The sequence below is a fragment of the Myotis lucifugus genome, unplaced genomic scaffold (assembly GCF_000147115.1).
Source record: "Myotis lucifugus unplaced genomic scaffold, Myoluc2.0 scaffold_1, whole genome shotgun sequence".
NCBI classification, from domain to species: domain Eukaryota; kingdom Metazoa; phylum Chordata; class Mammalia; order Chiroptera; family Vespertilionidae; genus Myotis; species Myotis lucifugus.
Window position 1 is genome coordinate 30,369,009 of NW_005871049.1, and position 21,841 is coordinate 30,390,849.

The 21,841-nt window shown below is 39.0% G+C and overlaps 1 protein-coding gene across 1 annotated transcript in view; it reads left to right on the forward strand.

Moving 5' to 3' along the window:
* The window catches only part of LOC102417016 (germinal-center associated nuclear protein-like), a 179,977-nt gene extending 167,162 nt beyond the window's left edge, over window positions 1–12,815 (forward strand). The window contains 4 exon segments of the mRNA XM_023752984.1: window positions 5,037–5,109; window positions 7,298–7,421; window positions 11,843–11,929; window positions 12,631–12,815. Coding sequence (XP_023608752.1) covers window positions 5,037–5,109; window positions 7,298–7,421; window positions 11,843–11,929; window positions 12,631–12,815 — 469 coding nt within the window.
* Window positions 12,816–21,841: the final 9,026 nt, after the last annotated feature.

Genomic DNA, 21,841 nt, shown 5'->3' on the forward strand with positions numbered 1-21,841 from the left:
TATCTATTTGAGGAAGATGTTTTTTCTTCCTCAAATAATTAATGAGAAGCAACTAAGTAACAGACACCACTCTAAGTTCCAGGGACGACATTAAACTAAAAATAAAACTCCTGTACTTATGTAGGATAGTGGAGAAAACAGAAAATAAACAAATAATTAAGGGGTTAGTGAGATTTTAGAGGTGCTATGTTAATGAGAATGGTCAGGCTTCCCTACAGAGCTGATATTCTCAGAGATCTGATTAGAACAAAGAATATCTGAAATGGCACTGAAGTGGACCATGCTTTATATGTTTCAAAGATAGCAAAATTAGCATACATAATGGAATGACCAAAAGAAGAATGGTAAGAAATAAGAATGGAAAAGTATCTAGGGGCTAAATCATATAGACCTGTTTAAGACACATAATGAAATCATATAGGTTTTCATAAGCCATGGTAATGCTCCAATCTCTGCATCTGTCATTGCATGACCTTCTCCAAATATGTCTGTGCCCATTTTCCTCTTAAAGGGACTCAGCAGCAGCAGCATAACCATGTGTATTTTCAATAATCCCACTGACAGTTGTCTTAAAATTAGGCAGATCTGCATAGTATTTCTTAAAGATGGAGATGGGCCAAAATAAAATAACAACCATTGTAAAATCTCTCCTAAATTATATTCTCTTTAAAGTGCTGATATCTTTTAGTATTTTTCAATGTCGTAATAAAATGTAGTATCTTTTAGAAAAGTCAGAGTGAAGAAATAGGCATCAGGTTGTTTGTATAACTAATCACAGATGCTTGAATGAGATCTTCCCGTTTGCTGACTAACATTAACTACTTGTACTACTATTGTATTTACATTATTATTGTGTTACTTAGTACATTGCCCCAGCATACTATGAGGCAGACTAGCTGGGGAAGTCACAGTTGATTTTGAAGCCCAGGCAATGCCCTGTAGAGTTTCAGAGGCAACATTTTCTTTCACAGACAGGAGTAGGCCCTTAACTAATCAAAAGAATCGAATGAGAAGAGCTTTTTTCCTGTCGTCTCCAAGATCAAATGTGAACAGAGCGGGCATTAGAAGGTGCTTCTGAGCTGTGTTCCACCAAGCCACAGACATGGAAAAAGTAATGTCTCTTTTGCTAGACCAGCGATTTTCAACCTTTTTCATCTCATGGCACACAGAAACTATTAAAATTTTGTGGCACACTAAAAAGTGGTTTTTTTGCTGATCTGACAAAAAAATAGGGGGAAATTTGATTCATTCACAATGGATGGCTATTGTTGTGTTAGCTGTTGTCATTTTTTTACAATCTGAGGTGAGTGCCCCTGACTAAATAGTCAGATATTGAATGTTTAAAAAAATTGTGAGGTACACCGGTTGAAAATCACTGTGCTAGACTCTCTAGTAGGAAGAGCAAAAATAGAGATTCCCCTTACTTGCCTTCCTTATTTTCCTTCTAGAGTATTTGTTTAAACTTATAGTTATCTGTTTATATTAATGCTTCATTTATTCTTCACTGTGGAGAATAAGCCATTTCATTTGTGGCAATTCTCTAGATAAGTGGAAAGTATTTCTGGAAGCAGAAAATATAAACACTACAAATATATTTTGCTAGACATGTTTCTAAAACATATTATACATTTGTCTGCCTTTGAAATTTAAGGAGGTCTCAGAGAAATTGTGGAGCAGTAACAGGTTACCTTGAAAACTCTTCTGCTTCTCGCTTATGTTATTACCATACAAAACAAGGGCAGGGAATAGCTGTGACTTGTCTGTGACAGTCTTCTGTGCCCAATCACAACCCAGTTTGGGATGAGAGCTCTTACTGGTTGGGCAGTCTGGTTATGCCTGTTGGTGCTGGGAGTGGGGAGATGAACCCCTGGCACAAGCAGAGAAGCCACAGATGCTTCTACACGAACAAAAGAGAAAATAGAGAACCAACATGTAAATTTGATGAAACTGCATGTAAATTCGATGAAACAGGAGCAGAATCAGGGATTTTCAGGTTCCGAAGCTTAAGGGAGAATTCTGTGGATGAGTGATCATGAGCTGTTTCCTGCCTTTCAACAGGGAGCTGAGCTCCTTCCTGCGAAAGTATTTGTACTCAACCCAATGAACCCATCCGTGACATATAAACTAATACCAAGAACTGATGAGCAAGCCAGAAGCAGCTAATGTGACACTTAACAAAGCTCATATTAGTGTCATGGCAAAGTAATGACAATATATCAACACATTGATGATGCAGCTCAGTCAAAACCACAGGGAAAAAGGAATGAATTTACAGTTTACCTAATTTTATCATTTTAACCTAAGAAGCATCCAAATCCTTTTTCTTATTATCTGAAAACGAGGCACAAATCTGAATACTAGTAGACAGGTTTCAGTTCAGTGGGGACTGTGAATCAGCTGTATTCATGCCTGTACTCACATTCAGACATATTTAAATCTCCATGTGGAACACAAGCTACCATCTTCTGCCTCCTCAATCCTGGCATAGCCTATCTTTCTGGAAAACCATTATAATTCAGAGATAAGATTATTTGCTGAGAAAAAAAGATGAGTGACTAGTGATGTCCAAAAAAAAAGTGAAAATAATAACTATGTATGGTGCCAAGTGGGTACTGGCAATATTGGGGGGATCACTTTCTAAAGCATATGATCATCTAACCACTGTGCTGTGCATATGAAACTTAAACAAGATAGTATTGAATGTAAACTGTAAATGAAAAATAAAATGTAAAACAATACAGAAGCACCCTTGTAGAAAAAAAGATAGCTTTAATACAAACAGTTATTCCCAGAGGCACCAAACCTGCAATGTCTATAACCATAACTTGCAGCCTTCCAAATTGTTAAAAGGTTTCTCATACTGGCGAGTTGTTTGCTTCAGTGTGTTTTCTTAAATAGATAGGGGTTATATTTGAGGACAATCAGAACTATTATAAGTGAAGAAACTATATCTTTTATTTTTTAAATATTTTTATTTATTTCAGAGAGGAACAGAGAGGGAGAGATTGAGACATCAATGATGAGAGAGAATCATTGCTCAGCTGCCTCCTGCCCACCCCCTACTGGGGAATGAGCCTGCAACCTGGGCATGTGCCCTTGACTAGAATTGAACCCGGAACCCTTCAGTCCACAGGCTGACGCTCAATCCATTGAGCCAAACCAGCTAGGGCAAAGAAACTATATTTTTTTAAATGGTAACAAAAATTTATAAGACTATTATCAGAAAGGTTTCATGATATCAAAAAACATGAACTTATCATCTCACCTCTGACTTTTCATCTATGGATTCTAATTTTAGAGACAAATCCTGTTTCTAGGCTCTTCATCATTTTATAAATCTTGAATTTATTCCTGCCAACAAATTTGGTTTCCTCAATTAACTTATTTATCTTGAGCATTTCAGGTTGTTTTACAAACCGTGGTGATCACATATGTCTACGCTGATATGGACAACAACATTTGGTTAGGGATCAATTTGGACAGTTTGATCATTCTCTGAAAATGATACCTCTAAACCTATCTAACCCAAAGCTTTCCAATCAAACCTATATATGCAGAAGCTTTACCTTGTGAGGGAAAATTGATCTCAGGTATTGTCATGTCATGATGAGTCAATTAAAGATAATTAGTTTAGTGGACACCTTCTAACCTGATCATGTTTCTTTGACCCCATAAATGGCATGCAAAGCGGTATTCCTCAAACTATCTCCCTTAGAAATATATTGCATTTTAAAACATTAAAGAACTAACTTCCTATGTCAACCTTGTAAGTCAATGTTCATTGAAAATTTTATGGGAACTGAAACTGAAATCCATGGGAACTTCAGAAAGTTTCAGGTGATCGACACAGGTAAGTCATTGCTAAAGATTGTCCTTTGATGCTTCTATTTCTCTACCAACAGCCTGGTGGGTGCATGCTTTCAAGCTTGCTTGGCTACCTGCTACAACAGCTTTCAAATTGTTCTTCCCACTTGTAGCTCCCTCCTTCCTAAGATTCTCCCTACAGCCTAGCTTGTTCACTCCATTGAATTATTGCTTCATGGAAAACACGTTGAAAATAGCACATAGCTGCTAGAAAACCAGCAGTGGCCTATGGTTGATTAGAAAAATTTGTTCTCTTCATCATGGAAGTCCATGCAACTTTCCACTACAACATTTCTCTGATATAAAATGTTCTCTCCCCTCTTCTCTGCCAAAGTCCTAGTTTTTATTCACTGTGCTCTTAACAAAACCTTTTACTCTCAAGACAAATCTGATGGTTGAATTCTCCTCATTTACATTCCCCAAGTACTTCTTTATGCTACATGAGTCTCACTAACCCACAATTTTAAATTTTGGAAAAGTATTCTAAAAAGGTTTATTTTCTCTTCCAACCTAAATTGGAAACTTCTTCAAATCTGAATCTCTTTAATTTTGTTTTAGATTTGCCATTTCCCAGTAATACAAGGAGATGTTAGCACATATATTTTTCTCCACTCTGACAATCTCTGTTTTTTAATTGGTGCATTTAGGCCACTGACATTCAAAGTGATTGTTGATATTCTTGGATTAATATCTACCATATTAGTTACTGTTTTCTATTTATTGCCCTTATTCTTTGTCCTACTTTTGTCTTCCATTCTTTTTATGACTTCTGTGGTTTTAATGGAGCACTTTATCTGATTCTCTTTTCTCTTATTTCTTAACATGTGGATTTTTACTTTAATTTTTAAAAATTTAAATAGTGCCCTAGAGTTTGTACTAGTAATTACATTTACAGCTAATCCAAGTCCACTTTCAAATAACATTATACCACTTCACAGATAGTGTGAGTAATTTATAATAACAAAATAATATTAATTCCTCTCTCTCATCCCTTGTATCATTTCTGTCATTTACTTCACTATATATAAGTGTAGATAAGCATGTGTGTGTATATATATATATATATGCATAAAAATATAGAAGCATACACAATCAAATACATTGTTGATATCATTTTGAACAAACTGTTATCTGTCAAATTAATTGAGAATAAGAAAAAATATTTTTTTCAGGAAGATGGTGCCAAAAGTGAAAAAGGAATCCCCTGCCCCTCCCAAAGCCAGAGTCAAAATAAAGGCTTTGAAGGTAAAGAAAGCAGTGCTGAAAGGTGTCCAGAGTCACACAAAAAAAAAAATCTGCACATCACCCACCTTCCGGCTGCTGAAGACATGGAGGCTCCAAAGGCAACTTAAATATCCTCAGAAGAGCAGGAGAAACAGCTTGACTACTATGCCATCATTGAGTTCTCCGTGACTACTGAGTCAACCATGAAGAAGACAGACAACGACAATACACTTGTGTTGATTGTGGATGTCAAGGGCAATAAGCACCAACAGATAAAACATGATGAGAAGAAGCTCTATGACATTGATGTGGCCAAAGTCAACACCCTGATCAGGCCTGGTGGAGAGAAGAAGGCATACATTTGACTGGCTCCTGACTATGATGTTTTGGATGTTGCCAATAAAATTGGGATCATCTGAACTGAGTGCATCTGAGTAATTCTAAATATAAACATTGTACACTGTAATAAAATAAAATAAGAAATAAATTTTTAACATTTTTTTCACTTAGTTCTTCAATGCTTTCCATTTTTTTGTGAAGATCTGAGTTTCATATACATATTGTTTCACTTCCCTCTGAAGGACTTGTTTAAACCTTTTTTCCAAAGCAGCTCTAGTGGACACAAGTTCCATATTTTTATTTTGTCTGACAATCTTTATTTCTCCTTTATTTTTGAAAGCTAGCTCCACTGGTTACAGACTTCTAGGTTGGTGGGTTTTTCTCTCTCAACATTTTAAGTATTTCACTCTATTCTCTTCTTGCTTGCATGGTTTCTGAGAAGTCACATGTGATTCTTATCTTTTTCTGCTATAAGTAAGGTGTTTCTTTCTTCTGACTTTTTTCAAATTTTTTTTCCTTACCCTTGATTTTCTATGATTTAAAATGATATATCTATGTGTAAGTTTTTTGTTTGTTTGTTTGTCTTATTGTGTTGTGTTTTGGGGCATATAATCTGTTGTGTTCGCTGAGGTTCCTGAAATTGTGGTTCAATATCTGTCATTAATTTGGGGGAACTTCTCTGTCATTTTTGTTTCAAATATTTCTCTAGTCCTTTCTTTCTCTTTTCTCCTATATTCCCATTAATCGTATGTTACACCTTTTGGGTATTTTGTTCTATTTTTCGATCTTTGTTCTCTTGTGTTCAAGGATTCTATTGATGTACCTTCTAGCTCAGAGACTTTTCTCACCCATGTCTAGTCTACTAAAAAGGCATTCTTTCTGTCTGTTACAGTGTTGTTTATCTCTAGTGTTTCTTCTTTTTGGTTCTCTCTTAGGATTCCCGTCTCTCTGCCAACACTGCCCATCTCTTCTTGCACATTGTCTACTTTATCCATTGGAGCCCTCAGAATGTTAATTATAGTTCTTTTAAATTCCCAGTCTTATCATTCTGACATCCTTGCCATGTCTGTTTCTGATGCTTTCTCTGTCTCTTCAAGTAAAAATTGGTATGCTTTGTAATTTTACCTGGATGGCTGAACATAATGTATTGGATAAAAGGTATTGCTGTAAATAGATCTTTAGTAATTCAGTGGTGAGGTATAGGCAGAGAGGAAGCCTTCTATAGTCCTAGAATTAGGTCTCAGTCTTTTTTGAGTTTATGCCTTTGGACTGTGAACTTCAAAAGAGTTTCTAAGAATTCTCTCCCCAATTAGATGTGACAGGATGGCTAGAGTGAACTGGGGTTGAGCATTTCTCTTCTCTAGGTCAATTCGGTACTGATAATACCCCAGGAAGTCAGGCTCTAGTTAACTTGCTTCCCCTGAGGGCAAGCCATGTTAATAAGAACAGAGTGCTCTGGTGTGTTTTTAAATGGTTTATTTTTCTCTGCCTCTATTGGAAGCCTGTGGAGATTTTTGCCTGCTATTTACTCCGGGAACTTGGTGTAGATCCTGGAGGTAAATCTCACAATGTTGTGCACTCCTACCCTCTGCCCCATGACTGGCTCTCCCTGGAGTTTTCAACTCACAGACTTGTCCACACTGAGTGCCCAATAATTTATCAATTACATTTCAGATTTTCCTACCTGGGCTCTGGTCCCATGGTGGTTTCCACTTGTGAGTGAATCTCCGCTCTGGTAAGCCCTGACTCCCTGTATTCTCCTGTCCATTTCTCCAATCTTGAGAGCAGTGGTTTGCCCTGTGTCTTCTACATTCTATGGATCCAAAAGGAGTTGTTGATTTTTTAGTCTCTTCAACTTTTTCCTTGTTAGAATGAAGTGATAGTTTTAGGCTCTTTACATACAGACCAAACACCCAAGTTCCCCAAGGGAATAAATATAGCCAGGAACATAAATCAAGCATCCAAACAGAAAGATAGCCAAAACCACACCCTAGGTAAGCTATTCTGGGTGGGTTGGTAATGTCAAATCATTGGGACACCTGAGCTTCCTGGACCAGCTAGTGTCTTTCCAGGAAAAGACAAAAATACAGTAAAAACCCAAGAGTCTGACCTAAAGTAAGAGCTAAGTCTAAGTGTAGAGTTAAGTCTATATATTTAAATACAAACCCACAAACAAATGTTGATAAGAAGTCAATGAGTTCCTAATAAAATTTTAAATAGTTCCCTTTCAATTTTAATGAGACATTGATACTTGGATATAGTACATATGTTTATAATAATAGGTTATTATTAGCAGTAAACTATCACATCTATACCTCATTGTTTCTATAGAATTTTAGGCCATTGATGTTATAATCTTAGGCTGTCCACACAGATATGGGCTTTTTCTATGTGGCAGTTGAACATTGATGGGAGGTAGAACAAGAAGAGGAAATAAACAAGTTCTTCATGTTCAACTCTCGGGATCAAGCCCCTTTCCCATCCCTTCTTTCATTCTGTTTGTCTTTTTTTTTCCTTTGGGGGAATATATAACATTATATTTATTTCAGGTGTATAAGACAATGATTTGATATATGTATATATTGTGAAATAATCACCAGGGTAAGTCCAGTTAACATCCATTACCACATATAGTTAGACATATTTTTTCTTCTGATGAGAACTTTTAAGATCTACTTTAAAAAGAAAGAAGTACTTTTTTAGTAACTTTCAAATATGCAATACAGTATTATTAACTAGAGATACCATGCTACACATTGTATCCCATTTGTCTTTATATAAGTTTCTATATAAAGAAATGTTTCATAAGTAATAGTCTAATATGCTTGTCCTGCAAAAGAGGATTTTAATTTAAGGAGAATTTTAAGGCAAGCAATAGTAAGAGAATGATTTCAATCATGCATGTTGCCTTTAAAACAAAAATGCAGCACTATACAATGAGTTGTTTTTATATCACACTTTTCTTATAAGAACAAATTTGCCATGAGATGACTATCATTTGAAGTCCATATTCCTTGCTCAAATGAAAGCAAAAGAAATAATTTGAATGGAGTTGAAAAGACCAAGAAATAATTTGACAATAAAGTTTAGAATTGAGTTTGTTCTGAAATGTCCATATCACACTTGAGAATAATCCTCTCCACCCAATTGTGGTAAAGCTTCCTTACATATTAAAAAAAAATGATTTCAAAGACAAGGATTTTCAGACTCTGCTATATCCCTTTCTTAGCGAGAACTAGACAATTATATTAACACTATATAGTTGCTTAGTTCAAGCCAAAGTACATAAAAAGAAAACAGATAAGCAAACAACTTAGATTTCTTAAATAGAAGAATCCATTTCTATAGGTAAATTATTTCTAAAAACAAGCAATAATAACAATAGGTAAATGTCCCTTACCTTGCTCCTTCAAAACTGCACTCATAAAAATTAAGTAAAAGAACAAGCCTAATAGACTCACCTGAATACAGATTTTTTAATCCAGGGACCTTTTGACTTCATAAAACCCTATTTCAGAGCAACTGTATCTTTCTAAATTTATAAACTTTAAGTCATAAAGCCATAGATTTAGATTATATAGATATTCAAAAATTGTGTAATCAATTAAAGTAAAGGAAATGCTATCTCTCAGTTTTGGACACTGCTGTTGCATCCTATATAATAAAAGCCTAATATGCTAAGTGTCTGGTCATCTGTTCAACCAATCAAAGCATTGGGCCTCTCAACCGCTTGATATGATGTGCACTGACCACCAGGGGGCAGATGCTCCAACCAGTAGGTTAGCTTGCTGCTGGGGTCCGGCCGATCAGGACTGAATGAGACAGGCCAGACATGCCCTGGAGCCCTCCCATGGTACCCCCTCCCCCTGCTGGCCAACCTCCCGAGGCCCTTGCCAGCCCTGATTGTGCACCAGTGGGGTCCCTCAGGCTGGCCTGCACCCTCTCGCAATCCGGGAGCACTCAGGGGATGTCGGAGAGCTGGTTTTGGCCCAATCCCGCTCAATGCAGGAGCTGCCCCCTGGTGGTCAGTGTGCTCCCACAGGGGGAGCACCGCTCAGCCAGAAGCTGAGCTCATGGCTGGCGAGCGCAGCAGCAGTGGTGGGAGACTCTCCCCTGAGGGCTCCCAGACTACAAGAGGGGGCAGGCCAGGCTGAGGGCCCCCCTGCCCCGAGTGTACAAATTTCGTGTACCGGGCCTCTAGTTAATCATATAGAATAGCAATGCAACCTCCTTAAAATCTTTGTGGACTTATAAATAAATCTGAATGACTCCACTCCATTTAACAAACGCCACATTGGAAATTGATTTCAAAACATGCATTTCCTCTCTACACACTACTAATTTGGGGATAGGTTACCGTGCTCTTTAGGTTCATAGAGACTATTTTTTCCTAGTTGAGATAGTCTATAGGCACTAACTTCATTCATTAAGAAGTCTTAACCAAGACTTCCTAATTTGATCCTTGTCCATAAAACTCAGAGTTTACTCTGAAGCTTCTACTCTTAAAGAGAACTGATGTGAACAGTTTAAATTTCAAATCAACAAAAGCCTGATCCCACCTAAATTCTACTTGCAAACTTACCAGTTATTTTTTAGTCTCTTCTTTCTTTCATTTTTTATCATATATAGCTATAATCAACCAGCTGGCACTTTCAACATTCTCCTTTGAGGTTTTTTGTTTGTTTTTGTAGCCAAATCCAGAGTATATGAGGCAATTATTTCATATATAATTTGGGTTATCAACTTCCTTGTCTCCAAGATCATTTTTTTTACCATGTTCCAAATACTGCTAAAAATTTATTCTCTATTTTGCCAGCCCCAGATCTATGTTAGTATTATGGCAAGTCCCCATTTCAAGAACCAATTTCTATAACAGTTCACTTTTACTGTGTAACAGATCAGTCAAAAAATAGTGATGTAAAACAACAATTATTTTTATTGCTTACATGTGGATGCATCACATGGTTGTGCCATGTGAGGGGTTAAGCTCTGCTAGTCTCAGCTGGGATCTATTATGTGGCTGTGGTTACCTGGCAGGTTGTCTGGGGATTGGTTGGTAAAGAAAAGCCACATTCACATGTTTGTGATTGGCTAGTAAGTAATGTCATCCAGAGCTTATTCATATGGTAGAAGCAGAGTTCCAATAAAAAGCGCAAAAGTACAAAGGACTTTTGAGGCCTACACTTAGAGCAGGTATACCATCATTTCTGCCACATTTTATCAACAAAAGTAAGTCTCAATGTCAAATCAGATTCAAGGGATAGGCAATTACACTTCATCTTTTGATGAAAGAACTACAAAGTCATACTGCAAAGGGTTTAGACTTAGAGAGGTATGAAGAGTAATGGCCATTTTTGTAAGATGCCTATTGCTAAGGTTACCAACATATGGAACTTGAGTTGACATAAACATTTATTTTGCAGCTATTTCTAAATCGAGTTTTCTATTTTACTGATTATTTAAATATTTTGTATTTTATTCTCAACCTGTCATTTAAGTTTTGAGAATAAAATATGTGCTTTAAATATACTAAATTTTGTCATGAATTTAAAATCAATGGTAGGAACTCAATATTCAAAGTGTGAACTCAAAATTAAGGTAATCTGAAAAAAATATATACTAGAGGCCCAGTGCACAAAAATCCCTCAGCCCAGCCTGTGTCTCTCACGGTCTGGGACCCCTCGGGGGATGTCCACCTGCTGGCTTAGGCCCGCTCCCAGGGGGATTGGGCCTAAGCTGGCAGTCAGACATCCCTCTGGCAGCCCAGGAGCCCTCAGGGGATGTCCACTTGCTAGCGGGGAGCAGGCCTAAGCTGTAGTCGGACATCCTTAGCGCTGCTGAGGAGGCGGGAGAGGCTCCTGCCACCACCGCTGTGCTGGCAGCCATCAGCCAGGCTTGTGGCTGAGCAGAACTCCCCCTGTGGGAGTGCACTGACCACCAGGGGGAAGCTCCTGCATTGAGATTCTGCCCCCTGGTGGTCAGTGTGTGTCATAGTGACCAGTCATTCCCAGTCTTTCTGCTGTTAGGGTCAATTTGCATATTAACCTTTTATTATATAGGATAGAGGCCTGGTGCATGGGTGGGGGCCGGCTGATTTGCCCTGAAGGGTGTCCCAGATCAGGGTGGGGGTCTCGCTGGGGTGCCTGGCCAGTCTGGGTGAGGGGCTGATGGCCATTTTCAGGCTGGCCACATCCCCTTCAGGGTGGGGGTCCCCAATGGGGTGCCTGGCCAGCCTGTGTGAGGGGCTGATGGCTGTTTGCAGGCTGGTCACACACCTTTCAGGGTGGAGTTCCCCACTGGGGTGCCTGGCCACCCTGCCTGAGGGGTTGATGGCCGTTTTCAGGCTAGCCACCCCTGCGGGCTGGAAGCAGGGTATCTGGGGATTTAATTAACTTCTATAATTGAAATTTTATAGCCTTGGTCCAGCTTGAAGCCTGTGTTGCCCCTGGCAATCGAGGCTCCCAGAGCTTCCTTGAGCGGAGGCTACGCCGGCTGGAAGCAGGTATCTGGGGTTTATTTATCTTCTATAATTGAAACTTTGTAGCCTTGAGCGGAGCTGAGGACTGGCCAGGGCAGGCGGGAAGCTTGACTTCCTCCATCACCAGGGGCAACTCAAACCTCTTGCTCGCTCCAGCTCCGTGGCTGCCGCAATCTTGTGACGAAGTGAAGGAGTGACAGTTAATTTGCATATTGCTCTTTTATTAGATAGGCTATTTCAAATATATTTTTATCTTCTATATTTTTGGTGACTGAAGAATCTTATTATTTGTCCAAAACACACTGTATATGGAACTAATGATAATCAGTATTTATCTTCAAAACCAATGAATTATCATGATCATTACTGAAACAAATTGATCATGGTTAGAAATAAATAGTCCAGATCTAGTAAATGTCCCTTCTGACTATTTTGAATATTTTATTGTTACACAAGAGAAGAAATGTAGTGGGTGTTTACATCACTATTATTCTGGGACATGTTGGTCCTGTGGCAGAATGTGATTAGTGGGGGCTTTGGTCAGCTTCAGAGTCCCTCATCCCGGCATTACAATGCTTACCTGCGGCCTATCCAAGGAAGAGTATGACATTGGAGAGAGTTGCTTTTTCAGCTACAGGAAGAAATAATGCAGATCCCTGGCTCTGGCAAACAGCTTTGCATCAGATAATTGGTCTTCTCTGCGGTAATTATAAGCTTCCACTCAGTACCTCTGAAAAAAAGAAAATTAGAAAGCCTTCTCCTGGACTGCATCAAGACAGAAATGAAAATCAGAGGAGTCATCTGGGAAGGACTGGAGCCCAACAGCCTCTGTCAGAGGTCAGGACTAGAGGCGCCTGGGAAATGTGGAGTCTCCCAACAGGGACAACATGTGGAGAAAGAAGTGGAGTAAATCATCATTGTGTTTGTATTTTTCCAGTCCCTGGTAATTACTTGGGAAGGAGCCTCACAAGAAGAATAGATTTCCTGAGGACCCAGAATCATATTGCATATATTTTGAAGATTAAAACAGCAGTGACCATTTCATATCAGTGAAATTAGATAATGAAATACTGTATATCAATGCTAAAGTTATTTCCTTGTCTACAAGGCTATTATTCCTAAATGGAAATGCCAAATGCAGTAAATTATACGTAATAGTTTGTAGATAATGCAAGACAATAAGATATAAATACCTAAACAGCTAAGAATACTTGAAAATATGAAAACTTCACCTCATGCAATTGTACTATTTTAATAAAACAATTATCAGGTAAAATTTTAAAAAATAAACCAATCTACATATTTTTTTGTTATCTGAAATCCCAAGATCAGTTCAAAGTAAGCGCTCTTTCCACAAGGACACAATAAGCTGTTGTAGGGTTGGGCATCAGATTACAATTTGCTTTCCCTGCCCAGAGCAGATTTGGTCTGAAAAACTTCATAGTCCAGGACTGCTTACACTGTAAAAATTGAGCAAGAAAATAGAGTTAAATTTTGTGTGCAGCAATTATTCTTGCTGTCAGCAGGAGCAAAACTTACCACCAAAGGAAAATCCGAAGAGTCAAATGAACTGTCATGTAGAAGTCAAACAGCCCTCCTGAGTTCTTTCTTAGATTCCTAATACAAGTCTTTGGTGAGAACTGTCATAGCTTACAGTTTAATGAACGTAGGCAAAATCAGACTCCAGGAACGGCTTTTATATGGACATGGAGTATATAATTTCTTTATAGAAATCTCACTTGGAGGAGCTGGGAGTAGTCACAACTCGGAGTTTAAGAATGGATTGGTGAAGGCTTGGGCGGGGTGGGAACCAGGGAGTGAGAAACAAGGGGGGAAAAGAGGGGGCATCTGTAATTCTCTCAACAATAAAGACAAAAATTAAAATAATGCATTTACTTCTAGGATATGTACTCCCTTTCATACACATATACATTTGCGAGGAGATGGCATCCTACCTGACTCCTATGTGCTATATGTCTGCTGGTATATCTTCTATAACTATATGTTGCTCATTTCTCTCCCAGCCAATTTATTAAAGAGTGGACTATCTTTCTTTTGAGACAAAGTCCTCACTGGGTACATATCTTTGAGATATTCACTCTTTCTTCTCAATTTCTACATCCTCAGTAGCTGCCCCACAGGGAACTATGAAGTTTTAGAAGGAAAAGATACTGAACAACAAGTAAGCCCAGCTTCTCAGCAGTGATCACCACAGATGTCCTGGCAGCTGTTTTTGCTGCACGCTTTCCACCCCAGGATGGCCCCCTGTCAATATGTTCATTCACTTTGCATCTCATTCATACTGGGGGGCTCACATTGAACCGGCAAGGAACTATCCTTTATTAGTTTAGCAATGGATGTCACAGATTCTTCCGGATATCTCATAGCCTTCAAAAGGCATGAAAATTATGCTTTTCATAAAAAGTAATCCAATTCTCTTGTTAAAAAAAGGTATGTGTGGCCCTGGACAGGTGGCACCGAAGGTTGGAACATCCTCCCGTACACCAAAAAGCTGTGGGTTCTTCCAGATCAGGGCACACACCTAGGTTGCAGGTTCAATCCCCAGGCAGGGGGTGCATACAGGAGGCAACCCATCGATGTTTCTCTCTCTCTCTTCTTCCTTCCTCTCTCTCTAAAAACCAATAAAAACATATCCTCCGGTGAGGATTACAAAAAAAAAAGAAAGCAGAGGTACTTGCCTTATTTCCCTGCAATTAGAGATTCTGTTGGCATACCATTTCTTTCTAGTTTAATTTCGCACTTCGCATTTCCTGATTAGGTGCAGTACTCAGAGGTCATTGGGCACAGGCTGCACTCAAATTAAAATATGTTATTATTCAGGGCGCAGCGGTGGTGCTTATCTGGAGACTGTCCCGCATACACTTTAGGTTTGGCATTTGCTAAAGAAGACTGCAGTCAGCAGGGGCCGGGAGCCGGCACTACACAGCGCCCAGGATGCAGGAGCATCTGGAGGAGGAGAGGAGAGGCACCAGCAGGCACGGAGCAGGGGGCTGGGCGTGCAGCAGCTCCGTGTCTGCACTGTGAGAGTCTGGGACGCCAAGGGGCTGTCAAAGACAGATAGGCACGCATGCATGGAATTCAATTTGTGCTGGTCCACAAGTCAGCGGTGCAGTGAGTGACACGCCCCGAGAGCCTCCTTGGATAGTTCGGAAATTAAACCTCCCTTTCAGACCCTCTGATAAATCGCAGGCAGGGCAGCTCTCCTATGGAAAAGAAAAGGAAGAACAGAAAGTGTGGGATCTCAAGGGAAACTTGTATTTGCACCCTTCCCCCAAGAAAAAAAAAGTGCATTAGTTACATGAAGTCAAGACACTGAATTCTAAGGGCTAGGAAACCTGTCTTGAGCAAAGGTAATGCCATCGACGTCGTAGTTACTGCAGTTTGAGAGGCCATGAAGCATCGTTTCAGAGGGAACAGCCAAATACCTGTTTAGATATAAAGAAAGTCTACAGGATTGGAGATGCATAAATGCTCCCAGGACTCTACTTTCCTGCCAGGAAAATTATCTTCCCCCTTTTCCCACCCACCAGCCTCCCTGCCAGGAGCAGGAAATATATACCATAAGTAGTTGCATTTGGCCCCCCTAGAATGCTTCGTCTGTACTCTCTGATGCATACTTTGGATACTAAAGAGGCTGGGACAGGGAAAATTATAACAATTAAACAACCCCCTACCCCAAAGTAATTTGTGTTCTTGGGATTACAGTATACAAACAGTACAGTGGATTTTGTCTCTGGATCCTCCCTCCTGAACTAGTCTCTTGTGCCACCACGTGGGACTAATTTCAGGTTCCTAGCTGAGCCAGGCGCTCTGTCTATACCTGTTCTTTCTTCTGCCTGCTCTTTCCCTTCTCTCTGCATTGTCCCTAACTAACCCCGACTCCTTCCTCATTTTAGATCTGGATTCTTTCCTGACTCTTTTCATTGGGATAAGAAATACATCCTTCCCCAGCCTCACAATTCCTCACCTTACTTGACCTAATTTAAGGACTATGAGTCCACAGCATAGTCTGCATACAATGAACTAAGAGTGTGCATGACCAGGACACGGTCACCTTCCCTATGGGCAGGAGTGTGTCCTTCTACATGCATCTGTCTGACAATCCGCATCCCCCAGTGTGTGCTAGTGTACACACCTTGTTCACACCTTGATAGCATACCTCCAGTAAAGAACACACTAAGAAGCAATGTTTTAGTGAAACTGCTACATATTTCAATCAAAACTACATTGAAATAAAAACCTGCCCAGGACTGCCACTACTGAATTCATGTTGAGAGAACTGCATACATCTCGTGGAATGATGCACCATAGAAAAAGATTACCCTCGGTAATGCAGATGCGAATCAAAGGCATTCATTATTTATAAATGGGTAACTTTTAATGACTGAATATTGCTGGGATTACGCAGATGTGCCCCAGCTGTACTGCTAGAGGGTTTCATCATCTTCTATATAAAAACGAATTATGTCTACAAAATATCTTACTTGACTTAGGTTACAGACATCATGACAAAAACAAATATATCTTGTTAACAGAGAGCCTTATATAATTTCAGTTTGAATTTAAAATAATAACAATTCTCAAAAATGAGTACTCTTCCCCCTTGACATTCTACCTTCTATTTAACATACCCAAGTATTCCCTTTTTAAAAAGTTTGTGCTAAATATATTAGAACTCATTTCAGACCCCTTTTCAACCAATTTATATGAAATGGAGATCCCCGTGCAAGAAGTCACAAAGGGCAGAAAACGATTTCCACAAGTTCGAGTTTAAAGATTATTATTTTCCTTCTTTCTATAAGACAAGCTCAAATGTCAACACATCAGCATATCATTTACTTTGCATTGAGCTGTTTTGCCCGGTATTCACAAATTCAATTACTTTTTAGTTGCATCAAACCAGATTCTTACATGATTGTATTCAGCAGCTCTGAATTTCCTTCCTGCTGCTTTTTGCTTTGCTTGCTTAAAAAAATAAAATTAAAAACCTGCCATTTTTTGTGTGTGATGTATCAGCAGGTTTAATTCTCATCAGGGTGAAATAATGACTCATCCAAGAAGTGAATCCATCGCCGTGAGTCACATTTTCAATCTAGGTGAGATGAGATATTCTTGTGTAGTTATTTTCACGCCCAAGAAAAGCTGTAGTGTATGACAGATACGAAACAATTACTCCCTTTACAGTTTATTTTTACAAAGTACCTGATTTTGGACTTTCTTAAAAAGTAAGACTTAATCTTCAAACCCACCCCTTCTTCCCCACTATAATCATATTTTGTAATTATTAGATTCACAGAATGCTTACATGTAAAAATCACCCTTTCTCTTGTTTTCAAAGAAAATGTATATAGGTCATTGCTTCAGTTTGAAAGTGACTTTTGTATCCACTGTTTGCCCTTGGTCAAAAGCAAACATGATGAGAGAAGAAAATAGAAATAGATGAACTCAAACTACATTTAGAATTGCAACTCATCAGTATCTGAGTTGCCTTGCAGTTTTGTCTATAATTTGGCCAGAGAAACAGAGCCAAACTCCTTATATATGAGGAGATTTATCATAGGTATTGGCTCACTTTATTAAGGCTGAACAGTCCCACAATCAGCTATCTGTAAGCCGGATAAGGAGGAAATCTGATAATCTGAAGGCCTGAGAACCAGGAACCCTAATGCTCTCAGGGCCAGGGAAGGTGCATGTCCCAGTTGAGAGAGCAAATTCGTTCTTCCTCCACCATTTTGCAGGCCCACAATGGATGGAATGATGTTCCTCAGCATAGGTGAGGGCAATCTTCTATATCAGTTTGTCTATTCAAATGCTAATCTCTCTCAGAAAGACACACACACATACTCAGAGATAATGTCCTACCAGATATCTGGACATCCCTTAGCCGACTCAAGTTGGCACATACAATAACCATCAGGGTCTACCTCTGCAGGTCTTTCCTATAGTTGAGGTTATTATTCTTTCAGAAAACGCACAAGTGGAAACTCTACAAACAAATGAATGCCAAAGGGAATTGTATTGACAACCATCCTTCTAAACAACTTCTCTAAATGTCCCTGGAAAATAGCCCTGTTTATGGGGCCACGCTTTAGCATTAGCAATGCACTCTGGGGCCCAGGAATAAAAATGAAACTAGGAATAAAGCTATTCTTCCTTCTGGATGAAGTTCAAATATCTTTAACCTGACCTACGTGGCATTTCGTGTTCAAGTCCATCATGCCTTCATCTTGTATCACTCCTTCTGTGGAGTTGACTGACAGAATTTGGGAGCCATAATATCTATCAGTCTGTTAACTAGAAATATCAACCAATAAAATATTAATAGTTTACACTTGGTATCACCCATTCACAAACATTGCTTCAATTGATTTTCTTAGCCTTGTCAGATATAACAATATCTATTTTACAACTGTGGAAATGGGATCAAAAAGGTCATAAAAATCTTCATAGCTGACACATGACACAAACCTGGGCCATCTGATTCCAAACCTCACAACTTTTCCACTCTGCCACCATCATCCTAAATGACAAGCAATGTGATGATGTTACTTCCCTTGAGAGATAGTCCTGCCCTTTAATCATCTAGTTCTTCTAAGCACACTTTGTTCTTGCAATAGTGTCCATTTGGAAACTGCAGAAGATTTTGATCCATGCATTCTGACATACAGTTAATCATGTTCCTGCATGCATTCATAGCCTCAAAGATTAATTATTTCTATGCCTGACACCATCATAGCAGGCCAGCCAGAAATGTTGAATATAGAGAGCTGCATCCTATTTAATAACGGTTTTGAGCCTCAGGTGGTACATTGTAAGGACAGTAGAATCCTTTATTTTTCTTGTTAACTTCCAGTTGATAGCAACTGGAAAAATGGTATGTAATTAGGCTCCTTTCTGCCTTAGGAATGAATTTTTTTAAGATGTCTGCGATAACTGGCTGATTATTTGCCTATGGGTCCTGGAGTTATATCGTACAGAGGTAGAAGCAGAGTCCTCTTTTTTTCTGAAGTTTCATACACTTTTATTAGAGGGTTATGGGCAGTCCTGCTAGCAGGCTCCCAGCTGGTGAGAGCGCTTGATGTGTGCTTCCCAATGTTGGGAATCCGCAGGCTGAGTTCAGATGCAACCGCTCCCTGCTCTCCAAGTAGCAAAGGGCCCTGCTGTGTGTGGCTGGAGGCAGTGCAAACAGAGCAGGGCTGGGGCTGAAGGGGGCCCCTGGCTCTCCCCACAATCACTCACTGGCTTGTGTGCCTTTCACCAAACCTCAATTGATGCTATCTTTTCTTTTTTGCATCTAATATCTTTTTGTTATTAAAACTATTTCTCTTGTCCTTATTCAATTATATCATAAGCAGTTTAAAACCAGTGACTCTGTGGAACATCACAATAATGGCTCAAATGTCCAATTCTCTATTGCAGTTGGAAATCCTTTCACCCCTACCTTTGGTAGGGATAGATTTCCCCACACCTCTATTCGTCCATGGCTCTTGTTTTAGCCAATAGGATGTTAGAAAATGTAATGCAAGCGGCTTCCATCTCTTGAACCACTGCCACCGTTATGAGAAGAACAAGCCCAAGAGAAGAGGAGAGACATAGGGAGGGAGCAAAGCTGAATCTCCCCAGCTGAGGCCAAACTGGATCAGCCAAACCCCACACAACCATCTGTGATAAAAATGATTGCTGTTTAAAAGCCTCTGAGTTTGGGGTTGGTTTGCTATGAAACATTTTTTAGCAATGGCTAACTGATAAACACTGTCTTTAATTTCTTCCTATTCTGTCCCAGTTAAAAAGATATGAATTTACCACCATTACTAAGAAAAATGTCAGAAACATTGAGTTTAATACTAGGATATAATATCATAAAATTTATTCTATTCACTATAATGCTGTGATTAATGATCTCAGACCTATTTTAATATGTTTTTTTTTATTTCTTGTATTGAAGGTGTTTTGCCAAAATTTAGGATTCTGGCCAGCCAAATAAGTCCATCAAAAAATTACAGAATGTATAATTATTATAAATTCATTTGAATATTAGTCACACTCTTAGGGTTCGGGCTCCTAAAACAAATCATACCTGTAATTACAATATAATAAACTTGTGAAGACGGGTGGATTACTGTTCGTTTTTCCATTTCTACCCCCATGAGTCATTACAAACATAAAAGTGACTCCACAGTAATGCAGTCATGGCTGTCGATAAACTATCACTGTTGCCATCCAGACTTGAAAACCCAGCTGCAAAACCATTTCTGTGCTAGTCATATTTGCACTGAGAGACCTGGCAGTATAGTATTTTCTTTATAAATACTTTCTAACTTCAAAATGGGGATTTGTACATATATTGGAACATATATAATGTTATCTGACAACAAAACCTGTAATGACAACATTGTTCAATCAACTTTACAGAAAGAGTAAGGCAGGCGAGATGATGGACTGCAGACCCTAGTGAGGACTTGATCCAAAACACCTTACAGGCTATAGGAAGGATTTAGGACTTCATCTAGGAGAAACTGGAATCTGTATTAGTCTCCAAAGACGGTCATCACAAACGATCAGAGAGCAGGTGACCCAGAACAACAGAAATGTATTCTCTCAGGTTTTGGTGGCCAATAGTCCAAATCCAAGGTGTCAGCAGGGCCATGTTCCCACTGAAGTCTCCAGAAAAGAATCTCTTCTTGCCTCTTCTCACTTCTGGGGGTTGCCAGAAAACCCTGAGTTCCTTGGCTTGTGATAGCATCACTACAATTTCTGCCTCTATCTACCCTTAGCCATAATCCCTCTGTTTCTGTGTCCAAATGTCTCTTTTCTTTTTAAAATATTTACTGTTGAGAGTATTACAAATGTGCCCTCCTTTGCCCTTATTGCCCCCCTCTACCCGGATCCCATTACTCCCAGGCTGTGTCCACAGGCAATGCATATATACATAGAAATCTTTGGTTAATCCCTTCCCGTCCTCATTTCCCCCTTCCCTCTGAGATTCATCAGTATGTTCTATGTTTCCATGCCTCTAGTCATATTTAATTCATCAGTTTATTTTGTTCATTAGATTCCACATGAGTGACACCGTGTGATGTTTGGCTTTCTCTGACTGGCTTATTTTGCTTAGCATCATCCTCTCCAGGCTCCTCCAGGTCGTCCCCTTTCTTATAAGCACATCAGCTACTGGACTAGGGCTCACCACAGTCCATTAGGACCTCATCTTAACTTGGTAGCAACTGCAAAGAACACTGTCAAATTAAGATCCCATTCACAGGTTCCAGGTGAACATGAATTCTGGGGAGACACTATTCAACCCAATGCAGAATCACTGAGAGTCTTTATGAGATTAAGTTGAACATGTGACCCTCTCTCTATATCTTCTCTGTATGGACACTAATTGGGAAACTTGTTACCTTAAGGGATATGTATTAACATAGGATCTTGTTTAAATAAGTATTTAACAAACATCTCACTTTAAAATATTTAATACACAGCAAAGCCAAAATGAATTTGACTAAATTATTTTGTCCTTTTTAAATGAAATAATATAATTAAAATTTGAGTCCCACATTTCTGATTCATTTATATTTGTCATCAGAAATTTCTACTTGCCCAGGTTTCAGTCTCAAATTTTAATACGTATAAGGGCATCCCCCAAAAATGTATGCACATACTTTGAATAATTATAAAGGCAGTGCTTATTAAAATACATTTTATTTTTAAAATTGAGCTATCAGCTGTTAAAATGTGTATACATTTTGGTGGGATGCCCTGTATATACACATGAGAAAGGGAGAGATAGAGACAGATTTATGTGTACTTTATACATCAATGACAAATGCAGATTCAAAAACTTCAGGGAAAAAATTGAAATCAAATATGGCAATAAAAGGAGGGTTTACTCAATGCAATGGCTAAAAACATGCATAT